The sequence below is a fragment of the Somniosus microcephalus genome, chromosome 6, assembly GCF_052327205.1.
Source record: "Somniosus microcephalus isolate GS21.2 chromosome 6, FLI_Smic_1.0, whole genome shotgun sequence".
In the NCBI taxonomy this organism is placed as follows: Eukaryota; Metazoa; Chordata; class Chondrichthyes; order Squaliformes; family Somniosidae; genus Somniosus; species Somniosus microcephalus.
Genome location: NC_140992.1, coordinates 241,488,816 through 241,505,575, shown reverse-complemented (window position 1 = coordinate 241,505,575; position 16,760 = coordinate 241,488,816). Strand labels below are relative to the sequence as shown.

General features: G+C 42.2%; 1 protein-coding gene across 2 annotated transcripts; it reads right to left on the bottom strand.

The window, feature by feature from the left end:
- Nucleotides 1-360: 360 nt before the first annotated feature.
- sult5a1 (sulfotransferase family 5A, member 1) lies at nucleotides 361-10,435 on the bottom strand. Of its 2 annotated transcripts, XM_085991642.1 has the most exons (6): nucleotides 10,263-10,435; nucleotides 7,676-7,884; nucleotides 5,490-5,616; nucleotides 3,302-3,396; nucleotides 2,424-2,604; nucleotides 361-2,336 (listed from the first exon to the last, which is right to left on the bottom strand). In XM_085991642.1, exons 1-6 carry the CDS (start codon nucleotides 10,399-10,401, stop codon nucleotides 2,224-2,226), a joined length of 864 nt encoding a protein of 287 aa, XP_085847768.1. In that variant the 5' UTR covers nucleotides 10,402-10,435; the 3' UTR covers nucleotides 361-2,223. The 2 variants fall into 2 exon arrangements, with proteins under 2 accessions (XP_085847768.1, XP_085847769.1); XM_085991643.1 differs by lacking the exons at nucleotides 7,676-7,884; nucleotides 10,263-10,435 and adding an exon at nucleotides 6,378-6,834.
- Nucleotides 10,436-16,760: the final 6,325 nt, after the last annotated feature.

Genomic DNA, 16,760 nt, shown 5'->3' with positions numbered 1-16,760 from the left:
GTTGAAAGAGACATAATTCTATTCAATTACCAGTTAATAGAGAGCGTACACTTTCTGCAATTGTAGTGAGAGAGTGTGAAAACACAAACTTCCTCTTTATAAAGGAAGCTTTGGTCAAGGCTCAAGTGTTTGGATTAGTCAGACGAATTTATTTCAATCTTCCAGTTCAGAGTCGAGCTGTCTAAACATCTACATTTATTTTCAGATCCAAAGGGATTCTGAGGAACAAAGACACAGCCCAAATAATTGTAACTTTTACGGCAATTGAGTTATTTGCTAAAAATGTAGTCCATGTACATCCATTTCATTTTCAGACCTATATGCACCAGATCTGGGAGACAAATGCAGCAGAAACTTGAGTTCCAAGAATTATTTTATTAATATAAATCTGTATAGTTTTACAGTAATCAAAGACATGCATAATAAAGGCATCTCTTAAATCTCAAGTCCTCCAGCACCAGCCACAACGTCTAGAAACTTATTTATACTGTCAGACAATAAATTGTTCCATATTAAATATGTAGCTTATTTTTATCCATTTATGTATACTGAATTCATGACACCCTGTAACAATGCTTGGTAATTCATTCTCTTCCCCCTCTTCTCCATTTCTCTCTCTTTCCCCCCTGCATTTCTGTTGTCCCCCACCCCCCTTCGATTTTTCTCCCCCTTTTTTGAAGTCCGGCTTCTATGCTGGCAGTTTCCTGGTACCTCCTACAAGTGGCTGTCCTTTGTGTGAGCATGGATCATCAATGTTAACACGCTGTTCAAACTGCAAGCGTAAGTTTTATTGATTAAAGGCCAATTGTTTACAATTGCCACAAGTTGCTACAGAGCAATCGAGAGCAGGAAACCTGGATTTTTTTTTTTCTCCTCCTCAGTCCACGGGCACTGTTCCTTTGGCTGAGATCAACTAACTCCGTATCGAGTAAAGATTGAAGCTAGGACTTCCTAGTCTGTGGTGTAGTAAAGTACCATGTGATGCATTTACTCACTGAACCACTGCAAGGTCCTATCAAAGGCATTTTGGACCAGTAAAAGGGATGAAAAAAGCCTGCTTGTTAATCAGTACGTACAAAATAGTTTGTTTTGCAGATGTTTTTACTGGGCTGGATAGCTAATCAAATCCACTTGTGTACAATTATTTAGTAAGATAGGAGCAGGAATAGGCCATTCGGCCCTTCGAGCCTGCTCCGCCATTCAATGAGATCATGGCTGATCATCCAAATTCAGTACCCTGTCCCTGCCTTCTCCCCATATCCCTTGATCCCTTTAGCCTAAGAAATATATCCAACTCTTTTTGAATATATTTAATGAACTGGCCTCCACCGCCCTCTGTGGCAGAGAATTCCACAGGTTCACCACTCTCTGGGTGAAGAAATTCCTCCTCATTTCAGTCCTAAATGGCTTACCCCTTATCCTTAGACTATGACCCCTGGTTCTGGACTCCCCGGCCATCATAAACATCCTTCCTGCATCTAGTCTGTCCAGGCCTGACAGAATTTTATAGGTTTCGATGAGATCCCCTCTCAATCTTCTAAACTCCAGTGAGTATAAGCCCAATCGACACAATCTCTCCTCATACGTCATTCCTGCCATCCCAGGTATCAGCCTGGTGAATCTTCGCTGCACTCCTTCCATGGCAAGAACGTCCTTCCTCAGGTAAGGCGACCAAAACTGCACACAATAGTCAAGTCCCAGTTTGCTCTTGAAGTAGGCTCACCTAAGATGTTGCTAATTTGCAGCATTCCATAGTTTGTCAGCAGTGGTCTATTTAAAGACATTTAGTCATTTTGGTTCTGATTAAACATTATTTTGTTTCATGGTATTGGGATAAAAGTACTAAAGATGTTGTAGCCAATAGAATAGCTTAATTGACCTGCAAGAAGGGACACACTATTGTTTAAAAATGCACAAAGTATTATGCCTCAATGTTGTTAAATGCTTCCACATCAAAGATTGATTTTGATTCTTTTCTTATGTTCATTAATGTTATGAAAGAGAGAGCAAATCAAGTAAAATTAATGAAATTATCTTCATCTACTGAGCAAGTTCTCTGTGCAGTGCATTATTATACATTGCCCAAACAGCTGAATTGTGAGCTTGATTCCTTTGATTCCCTGGAGCCTTTTGAATACGCACAAAGGAACTATAAATTAGTATTTTGCATAATTTTGTACTCTTGCTAGCTTAAATGATAATTGTCTTTCTTAAAGGCAAGAGCTATAAAGTCCAGGTAAACCGAATGTTGGAATCACTCATTTTCTCCTGGAAAATCTTCTCAAACAGTTGCTTCTGTTCCTCTGTGAAATGTTCCTTCCAGTCTCCAACTGTACCTAAAATAAAGACGAGAGAGAAGGGCTATCATGCTTGGGGCAAAGGGAATAATATTCTAGATGATTGGTCCTGTTATTTCCACTGACCTTTCCTCATGAATTTTCCTCTTTGGTGATCCATAATTTCATTGGGAATGAGTGTGTAGTTGATCATCTGATTATCCTTCATGTTTGCGAAACTGCAGTGTCGTACAACTGTGTCTATAGCCTCTGGTAAAAGAGGACGTTCCAAAAAACTGCATAGCCTTTCGACAGAATGTCTAAGATCCTGTAAGAAATAACACATGAAAATGAAGACACCATAAAAGTACTATTCACATTGGGTTTTTTAAAAAAGTGTTTTTTTTTAATTTTCCTAGATCCCCAAGTCTTCTCATGCACCACTCTAATCTTTGACCAAAAGGTTAGCTAACCAACTTCTTCCCAGGTCTCTGGGTTTATGATCTAGTTATGTTAGTCATGTAGCATTTGTAGCATTTACTGATCATTATGTTTCAAACTGCTGTTTGGTTAAAAATAAACCTCCTAGTTGCTTTAGCCTTGGCTGTTGCTTTAGTCTGTAAACCTCTTGTCTGTGTGGCAATATTTGTCATTGCAAGAAAGATTTTGGTAGGGTAGTGCAAAACTATGGTAAATCCAGTGATCCTATTACTGCAAGTGAGATGTTTGTTTGGCCTTCAAGTAGGCAGCTCTGCAAAGATAGGCTATAGTAAAGCTTTGAGATCAAAGGGGACGAACAGCTGCTTATAGGAACAGCTGTTGGACAATTGAAAGTGAACATGGTGAAAACCATGAAACTGTAAAATGTCCACCTCTAACTGTTTAAAGTTCAATATAGCAACGTTTGCGATACAGAAAACGGTATTTATTAATTTGCTGTAAGGTCTGCAAAAATGATCATTCAAATGTAATGGTAAGAGCAATTGTTTGTCACCAATATAAACTACGTAAAAGCTCATTCCTACCTTCTTCAGCTCCTCATAGGTTATAAACAGGAAGTTGAATTCTTCTCTGTGGTTCAGCCATTCTTTTATGTGTTCAAACCAGGAGCCAAAATGCACTGAAATAAGATGGAGGTATTAACAGATTTAGAGTTGACATTTTAAATTCTTTCTGCAGCTTGTGGAGCAGAATTTTTATTTTCTCATTTTTCAAGTAATTAGAAGGTAAAATATTACTGAAGGTTGTTTTGAAATTATCTCCATGGTAATGCGCTCACAGCATTGTATTTTTTTATTGTACCACATTTATCAATGTTATGTTTCAAACTACACGACTTTTAAAAATGTTACAGAATTGAGCTTTCATTTTTTTCTTCACGTTTATACTGATTCTGAAAAATATATCCCAGGTAAATTCCTGCCTGCACATGTAAAAATGTTAATTGGTTGATATTTGGTAAAACATTGACATTTTTGTATGTCCCACTTAATTTAGTGAAATGTTATAGTTTTCTTTAGAAATAAATAACTTAATGCCTTATCACATTCCCAGAATTTCTCACTTCATAACCAATTAATTCTGAAGTCTCTGTTCTTTATATAGGCAAACATGGCAGCACAGTAGTGCACAGCAAGATCCCATAAACAGCAATTAAACTATTTTTAGTTGAGGGATGAAAGATGGCTCCCTGGGTGAACTCCCTGCTGTTTGTCGAACAGTGCCATAGGGTCTTTAATATCCACCTAAACAAACCGATTCACTTTAATTATTCATCCAAAAGACAGCACCCTCAACATTGCAGTACTTCCTGATTATTATACTGAAGTGTCATCTAAGATTATGTGCTCAAGTCAGAGTGGGACTTTTAACTCATCACCTTCCAACTCAAAGGTAAGAGTGCTACCAATGAAGTCAAACGGGCTTGAGCAAAAACAAATAGCTGGTTGTTGAAAAAGAAAATCTTTTATATTTAAAATAAAAATCTTCACAATCCCTCCTGTTCTGTTATCGGAGAGCTTGGAATATGCAGTGGTTGTATTGCAGCATAAACATTGCTCATAAGCCACTGATTAAGCTCACAATCTTGAGGTCAGAGCACTTCTGTTACAGTATCAGCTATATTTATGTTGAAATTACAGAATTTGACATATTTTATGACTCATTTATTTGTGCGGTACATCGAGCAAAAATGTAAATGCGTAATTTTATTACACGCAGGGCACAAAGGGAATCTCCCAGTGCTTTCTAGTCATACTAATTTTAAAAATCACCAAACAACAACAACTTGTATTTATATAGCATAGTAAAACATCCCGAGGCACTTCACAGGGCTATTATGAGACAAAAAAACATTTAACTGAGCCACAACAGAAATTAGGTCAAAGAGGTAGGTTTTAAGGAGCGTCTTAAAGGAGGTGGAGAGGTTTAGGGAGGGAATTCCAGAGCTTGGGGCCTAGGCAACAGAGCACGGCCATCAATGGTTGTGTGATTATAATCTGGGATGCTCAAAAGGGCAGAATTAGAGAGCGCAGATATCTCGGAGGTGGGGAGGGGTTGTGGGGCTGGAGGAGATTACAGCGATAAGGAAGGGTAAGGCCCTGGAGGGATTTGAAAACCAGGAGGAGAATTTTGAAATTGAGGCGTTGCTTAACCGGGAGCCGATGTAGGTCAGCGAGCACAGGGGTGATGGGTGAACGGGACTTGATGCAAGTTAGGACACAGGCAGCTGAGTTTTGGATCAATTCAAGTTTACGTAGGGTGGGAGGCCAGCCAGGAGTGCGTTGGAATAGTCAAGTCTAGAGGTAACAGAGACATGGATGAGGGTTTCGGCAGCGGATGAGCTGAGGCGGGGCAGACACTGGCATGTTACGGAGGTGGAAATAGGCAGTCTTGGTTATGCTGCGGATATTGGTCGAAAGCTCATTTCGGGGTCAACTGTGAGACGAAGGTTGCGAACCATGTGGTTCAGCCTCAGACTGATGTTCGGGAGAGCGATGGAGTCAGTAAGACTGCTTTTGAGGTGAAAATGATATTATTTCCACAGACATGAGGAAATGTACAAATCGTCATCATGGTTGTAAATGTCACTGATTCTTGCCTAACAGCTTGATTTTAAAAAAAAAGTGACAGAATTCTCAATACAAGGGTCAAAGTGTCAGCAACAGTACATCTAGTCATTTGGAAATAAATTAAACAAGATCAAAGGCACACCTTCTCCAAGTATAAATTTCTCCAGAAATTCCCCAAAAGTTCCTGGCTCTGGCAGGAAGTTTGCCATTTTGTGGAAATGATAAAACGAAACAATTGTGTCCATTGGATTTCTTGCAACATAAATCACCTGCATAGAGGGGGGGGGGGAAAAGGTGTTCAGCAAATTAGAAATCAGTTTGATACAACAGACACAAATGGTACCATGGTTTTGAAACTCCTATTGCAATGCATGGATAGGTTAAATGCTTCTTTAAACATAGTTGCCCTTCAATTCTGTTCTATAAGGACTGGATGGCTCAGTAACCCCCTGATGGGAGGAAAGCCTTATCTGTCTGCTTGCTTAAGTGCCTTGTCTGAAATGTGCTTGGCAAGCCTCAACTTAGTTCCTAGTGGCAAATAGTCCACAGTATAAAACCAGCAAGTAGTAGCACTCGGAGAGGCTGTAAGGATGGCTGGTGTAAGAAGAGAAAACATTCACATGGTTCAGTAAGAATTGTACTTCTGATGTTGGGGCAAAGTAAAGAATGCCACATAACCTGGGCGTGCTTGACTCTGAAGTTGGGTAACAAACTGAATAAATGTTTAATTTCTCAACACTGATATTCTTCACTGGTGGGCATAAAAATCACACATTTAAAAAGAAAATCACATTCTACATACTATAATGTAACTGGGCTATAGGGTGCTGGCTCTACCAAGCTCAATTTTGCTTTTGGAACACATTTAACCTCGATGCAGCTAGTGAGCAGTTAAAAATATCGCTGGAAGAGATGCAGGAAGTACTCAGACTGCTCTATAAAACTAGGTGATCTTTAAAGCTTAGCAGGCCGTTGCATCCTTTTTTTAGCCTAAATCCGGTTCTCTATGAAAGCTTATTTTAAAACCAACCCTTAAAAGGCCTAGAAATTCGGTGGAGCCCCCAAACGGGCGAGGCGCCCCGCGTCCCTCTTGGGGCGCTGAAACTGAACATCGCAGCGCAACGTGCCACTGCGGCACGGCGCGCTGCGGTACTGCAGGCCTTCCTCCCCTTAAGGGGGAGGGGCCTGCACCAGCGCGATGACCGATCGCGAGTGCCGGCAAAAGAGCCCGGCACCGAGGAGAAGTGCCGGGCTCTCGGGACACAGTCAGCATTGCCGGGGGGGGGGAGATCAGGAGGCCGGGGACGGAGGTGCTGGCAGGCGGCCACCGAAAAAATGGCCGCCCCACACCTCCACCTTAATTTGCGCCACTACCACCACAAGTAGGCCCCGTGAACCGGGCGCGATTTGCGATCGGCTTTACAGGCGGGCGCGACCAAATATCGCGATCGGGGCGCTGCGCACACTGATGAAGTCATCGGTGGCGGCGCAGTGCTACAGGCTAACGCCGTCATTAGCACCCTGCTAAATATCGTGGGAGGCGTGGCCAGTGGCGCTAAAGCCACGGAGTGCCCTCTTTAGGCGCTAACTGGTGGCGCAGCCCACCGAATTTCTAGGCCTTACTGTGTTATTGTAGACTGCCTGCAGTGTTTTTGTATTAAAATGCAGAAACAAAAACTAGCCAAAAGGACAAGTGCCTTGCAACTTAATGACTAAAGCGGAATTCTATCAGGTTAACTCACTAAACACAAGTGTCTTCATCTTTTATATTGTGGAAAATTGACTTAAAGTTTGTTTCACCATCAGGAGGGTGCCATTGGGCCTCCCCCTTGCACTGCATTCTGGCTAGAACAGAGTTGTGCTTGGTTGCTGTGCTTTTTTCCCCCCAACAGAATTTAGCCTCATAACCAAAATGAATGTTTGTTTATTTTTTATAACTCATTTCTAAGAAGTTATATGGTACAACTACAAAGCAAAAAGTTGGTTCTAGTGCTAGCACCTCACCCACTCCCACTCCAGGAAGGGAAAACAATGGCATCCTCTTCGGCGTGCAAAGTCAGACTGGCTTTTTACTACAATGAAATATCTGGCAGATTTTATTTATAAATAAACAGTTTAAAATTTACAATTTTTAATCTGGTCTCCCTTTTAGGCAGTTAGCCTGTATTATCTGGTGCAATACCTATTATCTACGATTAGAGATCTCCACTTTTACTTTGTAAATTCTTAACCGTATGAGCTCATCACTCTGACACCCCGCGCCACTGTTTCTCTTTCTTCTTGATAAGGAAATCATATAATCAGCCTGGTTGCTGTAATCTTGCATACCTTTGCGTTAGATTGTTTGAGAGATTTGGAGAGAATGTGATGGGGAAGGTGCGTGGTGATGATTCGATTGTCTAGCTTGTTCTGCAGAACATCCTCACAGTAATAATGTTCAAGCCACGGAGCTCGAATCCAGTTTGGGATCGTCTTGGCAGGCACTTGGTTTCCATCGCTATAAATAATTGTGAGAATCTCCTGCATCCATGTTGTACCTAATGAAAGTTAATTATTGTAGTATGTTAATAAACAGCAATAGTGGAACATATTGTCCTACCTGGGTCACTTGTAATTGAAATGGTTGAGGCAGACAATACAATAGTGGTACAATGCCGTGAGCACCACTGAAGAACTACCACTGGAAAAAGGTGAATGGAGTTATAGTCTTCAGTTTCCTGGTTTAACTTCAACTTTGGTGCATGATGTTAGATTTAGGATTCTGAACTTTGATGCCCGTGGTTGACTTTCAGGAGTCTGATAGATTAGGGAATGAACATGGAGCTAACGTTGGTGCAATACCAATCTACAATTAGATGTTTCCACTTCTTAACCATACTAGAGCTCATCACTCTTTGACACACACAGCTACTGTTTAATTCTCTCTCTTCTGATTGATAAGGGTTGACAGGGTAGATTCTGAGGTGGTTTCCTGGGTAGATTCTGAGGTTGTTTCCCCTGGCTGGAGAGTCTAGGGGGTATTGTCTCAGGATAATTGGTCAGCCATTTAAGACTGAGATGAGGAGGAATTTCTTCACTCAGAGGGTTGTGAATCTTTGAAATTCTCTGCCCCAAAGGGCTGTGGATGCGGAGTCACTGAATATATTCAAGGCTGAGATCGCTAGATTTTTGGACTCTAGGGGAATCAAGGGATATGGAGATTGGGCAGGAAAGTAGAGTTGAGGTGGAAGATCAGCTATGATCTCATTGAATGGTGGAGCAGGTCCGAGGGGCCGTATAGCCTACTCCTGCTTCTAATTCTTATGTTCTTCTGTTCTTAATATACAGCATGACACTCATGTTATGGTTCATTCCTGGTTCCACAAAACTGTTATTCACCTGTCTTTTAATGTTGAGAAAGCAACGTGAAGGTTAAAAAGAGTTAAATCAGGAAGCCGTGATTAGGTAAAGCAAAGTATGAGTTTAAAAAGTTTGCAGAATTTAATGAGTGGATTAAAAACTGATCAAAATATGAAAAATTACACCAACAATTTGCTGTAGCAGATATAGCATCACCGGATGTAAATTGATGATTCCCAACAGGGCAGCTCCATGGTGGAGCTTCTGCAGCCGAGGCTTTCCGGGCCTAAAAACTCCCTAAAATACGGTGACAGTGCCCATTTAAGTAGGCTCTGAAAATGACTGTCAAACTTTCTGGTCAAGTGGTGATCAGAAATACCGGCATTTAATTACCCTTTTTAAAAGTGGAGTCAGATGCATGACATGATGGTGAATAAGAATACATGAAGATGGAGGGAGGGAGGGAATCATCTAGCTGCTTGTCTTAATTTATCTGATCAGGCCCCTAGATATTGCTCCATTTTAAAAACTAATAATGTCTCCTTAAAATTTAAAAAAGTTAAAGTGCTGGAAATCTGAAATAAACAGAGAAAATACTGGAACTACATAGATCAGTCAGCACCTGATTAAGGGCAAGCACCAAAAATGTCATACAGATCTTGAAGCCTTTTTAGCTTATGGGGTTGCTCTTCCTAGTATTTACTAGATTACAGAAAGCAGATTTGACAGCATAAGCATTAGGAACTGTTTCACCGATACCAGCCGGCTGCCTGAAACCTGTCTTCAGGAACCTGACGGCACTCGCCATGGCTTTGCTCAATTTAAAAGCTCGCATATATTGCCATGTGCCTCTAATTTCTTGTAGGCCCATTGGAGCTCTATGAAGGTCACACCATTTATCTTGAGGACTGTGAGAGGAGTGCGCATTGGCTGCTGATGAGCTCGCAATAGGTAAAGGAAACTTTTAAACCAGATTAAAAACATTAATCTTCTAGAAATCGAATTGGCGCTAAATTGAAAAACTGGGGATTTTTTTTTAAACCCCAAATATGAACCATTTGCCATTGCGTCAGCAATGACTAAAACCTCAGTAACTGCGAAGAACTGAATGTAGGAAACGCTTGGGATTGCATTCAGTTCAGACCATCTGCGCTCCCACTGACTGGAAGCTTGCCCTGTAAACTAAGCTTATATAAGAAAATTGGATTAAGGAGAAGGATACATGATGTGTGTGTCCCGTCCCCCTACACACACACACACACATACACACCCTCATAAGTAAATACTGGAACACAGCTATGAAAATCTCACCAATCTCCTTCAGCCCACAAACCCCCAAGATATCTGCGCTCCTCTAATTCTATATAAATACAGGTTGTTGTTGTTGGTGAAAAAGTTGCATGTGACAGCAGACCGCTGTCTGGTAAAATATCTTTCAAAAAAATCTAACAATTTTGCACATATGTTGTAAAAAGATGCATAAAGAATGTTACCGTAGGTATTGATGTTGGCACTTTGAACAAAGAATACACAAAGTAGCCATCAGCACTGAGGTACAATATACTGGTGCTCCTACCTGATTTGGGGTATGTAATGATCACTGCATCAGTGTCACGAAACTTGAACTCCTCAGCAAATCGCAAAGATTGCATTGTGTGCAGGTGCCCCGGAAAGTTGATGCCGGAGTATCGCAATGTCACATCTAGGTTGGCCATGACTTGTACTGCTTGCAGTGAGTGTACTGCTTGCAGTGAGTGAACAGCTGCTGAGGGCTGAGCTCAGGTTTTTTATGTTTCAGTAAGAGGAACTCATACGTCACTTACTGGAAAAAAGATTGTGGTTTCATTGAAACTTTCTCTCTTGTGGTGTTTTCATCAGTTTTTTTTGCTCCCCTTAACAACAGTGACTCATGCTAGGGTGAGTTCCTCCATTGACGCTTTCCAACCGCGTTTCCTCAGCTAAGGGGTGTGTGGCGCTTGACTATGACTGCTGGCAGGTTATTTGACCGTGGGGGCCATCGCCGTACCCTGTCCTTACACAAGCTTCGCACCCATACAGTTTCCAGCAGAGATTGCAGAATAGTGGTCATGAGCTGACTTGTTGCTTCCTAGCTGGTTTCTGCTGAAATGAACTGGCGTAAGCAATGTTTTCTGTTCTAGTTAATTGGAACATTTGGCATAAACACATAAAACAGGAGAAGTTAACTCTCTCAGAACGTGTGAGATAAAATCATTTTTTTGGTTTAATAGAGGACTGAAAAACACACTTAGTTCCAGGACACTCTGCAAATCTATTCTCTTCATTTGAGTTTTGTTGATCTCAGGATAGCAGATAATAAAAAAGGCATTCTCTAATGATAGGAAAAAAGAAATCTATTATTCCCGTCTCTCCCCACTTGAACATGTCTCATGATGGTGAATCATTGAGCAGCACTGATGCCACTCGTGAACAAGTCCAATGATATTGTTTCACTAGCAGCTTGGTACTAAATTTACCCTGATTTTGGCATAATTCCAGCATATAATCAAATTACTAGTTTAAAGATAGTGAAATGGCTCCATAATGGAAAAGAACATTGGGCAAGGTGTAAAATGGGCTGCCGATTTGCTATCACCCATTTTGAGTTACTGCCTAATACCAATTTCACCACCAGTGTTCCAATTCCTTCTGAATAAATGCTCTTAGTTTGTTCCCTCTCATGCCTTCCCAAAAGGGACTGAGTCTGATTTCATATTCTGTTGGGCATCTGGTCAATCTTGCTGCAGCATGAATTGGACTGTCCTGGAGGCTGCTGGACTGGTGCTGGTAACGAGGTTTGGGGACAAGCACTGAGTGCTCTGGTTTCTTCTAAAGCTTAGCCTGTACAGTGGCCAATAAAACTTAGAGCACATCAAGTGTCACATACTGTTTCTGAGTGAAATTAAACTGTTTTAAGGCTACGCCTGGTCTCCACCATTTCTGCAGATTTCTGGTTTGGCTTGTAAGGGCACAATGTCCATCTGTCCGTTGAAGGGGTGGGTGGGTTCCATCGGTTGGGTCCAAGCCTGGCTGTCCAAAGAGGTGACAGTTCCTGGATCGAGCACCTTGCCTGAGGGTTGATTGGAGCAATGTTGTGGCCAGGGTGGGAAAACCCTCAATCACCCATAAGCAGGTGGCTGTCAGAATTTCTGCTGGCATGGGGCTGGTGGGTACCAAAGAAGCACCCCAAGTGATACTTCTGCCCACCGGCCCCATGCTAATAAGGGACCTCCCACTTACCCCACACACTCCAGCGACTGTTAATGTTGGTGGTCACTGGCGAGCACGATCCCACCCATAGAAATATGAGGCCCATGGTCCTTGGTTTAATGCAGTATAAGGTCAAATGAGTTTTCAACCCCCACCCCAGCCTCAGAAAGTAAAATCAAACTGTGCCAGTGGACAATAATATTTACAAACAATTACTGATTGAATTACTGAGCTGTTCTAGTTATCACATCATGACCCAAAAATGTCTGATGGAACAGAGTGTGGGTCTTTAACACTGAGTGGAGTGACCACAATATCTTTACATTACAAAAAATATTTTTTTCTTTTACATGTAAAAATCCTCCGTAGGTTCTAGTCACTTATCAAAGGTCACTGCGTATTTCTCTTTGTCTTTCGTTATAATTTTGCCAAGTGGGTTGAAACCACACAACAGTAACAATAGTAAGTAAACAACACAAAGACCTTCCGCCAGATTTCAAACACGGTCAGTTTTTCCAGCGCGGGGCTACCCCCCACCTCAAGTACAGTAAAAGTAAATTGAGTACAGTAAAAGTATATTGATCACTCATCGATTGTGGTGAAATATTGGAAATTTTCACTCCATTAAATGTTGAACATATTATCTATCCATAAATTTTAATTTCAAGCTCATTACACAGAGCAGCCCGGATATCAAGTTTCTGGAACTTTTATTAAATCTCAAAACCCTTCCTTAAATTTAGCGCATTGTTCTGTAGAAGGTGTGCCCGTGCTCTGCTCCTGTTGATCTGGGGATTTGAAGAAAAACTTTTTCACCCAGAGGGTGGTTGGAATCTGGAACTCCCTGCCTGAAAGGGTGGTAGAGGCAGGAACCCTCAACATTCGAGAAGCATTTAGCCTCAAGCATATATTTCTTAAGGCTAAAGGGATCAAGGAATATGGGGAGAAAGCAAGGACAGGGTACTGAATTTGGATGATCAGCCATTAAATGGCGGAGCAGGCTCGAGGGGCCGAATGGCCTACTCCTGCTCCTATCTTCTAAGTTTCTATGAGCACTTGAAACGCTGTAGCACATAAGGCTACGGACCAAGTGCTGGAAAATGCGATTAGAATAGTTAGGGCCTGATGGCCAGCATGGACATGATGGGCAGAAGGGCCTCTTTCTGTGCTGTATAACCCTATGACTCTCTATGGTGTACTGCAGCAATCATCTGTGCTACTGCCCGTGTGATGAATCAAATGTCTCTCTCCAATCTCTGTGAAACAAATTTCACGTAAAAGTGCTGGCATAACATCCAGTTGTGCAAATTATTCTTTGTGCTATTGGGGCAGAAATTCCGATCCCTATGGGTGTGTACTCACCCGTAGGGACATCGGAAATGCCAGTTTCAGGCATGCGCTGGAAACCAGCATTTCCGATCTGTCACGAAAGCTCTTGACAGATCCTCCGGCTGCCCTGGAGCAGGGCCTTTGCGGGTGGAGAGTTCCATTTTTTGGAGACCCTCCGCCCGCAGAAAACACTTACAATTCTTGCGCCTGGTTTTACCAGGATAAGAGTTGAAAAAAGTAAAAATTAAAAATTAAAAAAAATTCCACTGATTTATCATTTAAAAATACTTGAAAGAAAGGTAAGTTTATTTTTAGCCCGCTTATTTTTTTCAAAAGTTTACATTTTTGTTTAAAATAGTTAATTTATGTTTTGAAGAAGGGTTCGACCCGAAACGTCAACTCCAATTTCTCTCCACGGATGTTGCCTGACCTGCTGAGTTTTTCCAGCATTTTCTGTTGTTATATCATCTCGCCTACCTACTGCCTAACTAACCCTAACATATAAACAGAAAATGCTGGAAATACTCAGCAGGTCAGGCAGCATCTGTGAAGAGAGAAACAGAGTTAACGTTTCAGGTCAATGATCTTTTATCAGAACACTTCTTAGTGTTGGAAGTTTGCAGAATGTTTTCATGTTGTTTGCTACCAACACCAGTGATTACAGGTCATATATTTACCAAATGGTACTAAACATATCAAGAAAGCAATATGTTAATTAGCAGTAATAAAAGTACACTAACAGGTTTTAAACTAGTACAGAGGCAGGGAAATGGGGTGGTGGTGGTGGGTGGGGAGGAAAGAACAAAAGGGAAGGTTTGTGATTGGGTGGACGGCAGGAGAGATTAAATGACAAAAGGGATGATGGTGCAATGCAAATGGGGGTGGAAATGGGGCAAGTAAAGAAACGAAAGATGGGTCTAGAATGGTGTAAATGGCAACAGCAGAACCATTACTAGCAGCTACTCAGAAGATGAGGTGCTGTTCCTCGAGCTTCCGTTGAGCTGTTAATTAGTAGGATGGTTCTCGGGTTTCAGAAACAGCTGTAATAGTGTAATAAAAAGAGAAATTGATGAAAGGTCATCGGTCTAAAACGTGAACTCTGTTTCTCTCTCCACAAGTGCTGCCTGACCTGCTGAGTATTGCCAGCATTTTCTGTTTCTATTGCAGATTTCTAGCATCTGCAGTAGTTTGCCTTTGTAATAGTTGAACCCTAACCACTTCCTGTGACATTTATAGAATCCTAAAATATAAATGCTTGTAAACTATTCAAACAATAGCTTTGAAATAATGCTATTTTTAAAACTGATTGCAAAATAGGGAACAGAACAAAAAGGGTTTGTTAGATTGGTTAAAAGGGGTCCTGAGGGGTAGGTTTTCTCTGGTCACTACTTGCAGTGAAATGGTAAATGTGTTTTTTATTTTGGTATTTACAATTTTGCTACTATCAGCAGCAGAGGAAATCTTCTCCTGTGAGTGATACTTCTTGTTAAAACACACCCTGAACCCTAACCACTTCTCATGATAGCAGTCATAAAATATAAATACTTGGTAAGTACTTGCAAAACTGTGTGTTTTGTAGAAACATTGGATGGAATTTTGCCTACTTGGCTGGGTCCAGTGTGACAACCCTGCTGCTGGCTCCATCCCACTGTTGAAAATGAACTTGCCTTAATGGAGCCTATTGAGCCCGCCCAGCGCGTTACCCGACCCAATGAGATGGAGCGGGTCTGGTGATGTCATTCATGTCGCGTTTTCAGCCAGGATCCTTAAAGGAACCATGACCATATTACATTTTGAAGTTTAATCTAACATAGTGCTGTCAGTGCACTACAGAATTGGAGTGCTGCAAGCACTGACGATGACTGCACAGGGCTGCACCCAGGTTCTCCGATGACCCCCTCCATATGCTTATGGAGGGAATCTGAGCACTCGGACAGGTCCTCTTCCCTTCCAATGGGTGAAAGAGATCTCCCCCTGACCCCACAACAGCCTGGTTGCAGATTGCAGAGGAGGTCACAAGCAGGGATGTGGTCAGGAGGACCTGGCTGCAGTGCTGTAAACATTTCAATTATCTCATTAGATCAGGAAACGTTAGTACAAACCCACACTCAACTGCATCCTGCTGTGCCTCTTATCACATCCCCAACACTCTGCCTTCCCTACCCTACTCCTGCACATCCTTATTCACACCAACATACCTTGTACGTCCACCCATCCCCCTCTCTCCATCTACATTATCACATCCCCATCTCACTAGCCACCCCTCACACTCACCCTCATCCTAGTGCAATCATACCAACTAAGAACACACAAGGGTAGCCTACTTGGGTGTTTTATGCAATATTTATGCAAAGTTTCTGTAAATGTGGTGTTTTGGTGCACCTTTTGATGCGACTTAGTGAGTTGCAGTGAATGATGAGACATAACAGTACCCCCCTGCAATGATCATGAGTGTGAAAGGAATGGCTTGGTCATTGTAGGGATGTTTTATGGTGTTGGTGTGGGGTGGTGCCAACCTGACGCATCATGGGGCAGCCATAAAGTTAACTAAATCTGGCCATGATGAGACCATCCCTGGCCTCCCAGACAGCAATGTGCTCGGGTGCTGATGTCCTCTGTCCTGTGCAGCATCAGGTGATCATGGAGAAGATTGGTGTTGGGGCTCATCATGGTCCGATTCTGAAGACCAAGGTGAGACAGTATGAACGGCGCCCATGTTGATGGAATAGATGGCAGGTGAAGTACAGGTGACAAAAGCAATCTGTCAGTGGTGAGAGAGTTCTTCCAATGAGATGACACTGGATGGGGACTTTGCTGGAAACACTTGCAGCCTGCAGAATCTGTGCTGCAAATGGACTGAGCCACAGCTTCTGCCTGAGGAAAGTGATCATCTGTCAGGTAGGAGTTTTTACTGTACATTTCATGCTGTCACGTTAACAGCTGGAGCAATGGCCATGGAACTCCTGCCTCAGGTTGACAGACATGGTTCCCGAGCTGCTTGAATCCCGTGGCCATGCAGGGAATTTTAAAATGTAAGTTGTAAAAAGGCTCTTAAGTGCCTGTAAACTACCTGATAATGACCACCACTGCTGGTCGGGTCGGGTCGGCTCCATGATGACAGACGCGCCTGGGGGAAAGGCGCGTGGGAGCAGGATGACCGGGTTCCCGACCCGCTGTCAAAAATGACAACTTTCCCACTCGACCCCGCCACCGATCAAGCCCGCTACCATCCCAGAAAATTTCGGCCATTGGGTTCCAAAAGACATTCAACAAACAGCTAACATAAATCATGGTACTTCTGCTTTTCACACATGATGTGGCCTGCACCACTTGATGCTTTAGCTTTTCCTGGCATGTGTTCTCCAATGAATCCTGTAATGCAATTACTGCTGTTAAGGTTCAAGTGTAACATGATTACTGTGGCTTCTTCCTCTGTGTTCACCAGTGGAGTTTAGGCTGCGAGTCTTGTATAAATCAGAAGATGAACCCATTAATTAGAAAGTGACTCTACTTCAGG

What these genes read in the sequence shown, in the direction of transcription:
- sult5a1 (XM_085991642.1), bottom strand. Translation starts at nt 10,401, where the DNA reads ATGGCCAACCTAGATGTGACATTGCGATACTCCGGCATCAACTTTCCG. An exon ending in TCAAACAATCTAACGCAAAG is followed by an intron (nt 5,617 to 7,675) that starts GTATGCAAGATT and finishes CCCTCTATGCAG; the next exon opens with GTGATTTATGTTGCAAGAAA. An exon ending in CCTATGAGGAGCTGAAGAAG is followed by an intron (nt 2,605 to 3,301) that starts GTAGGAATGAGC and finishes TATTTCTTACAG; the next exon opens with GATCTTAGACATTCTGTCGA.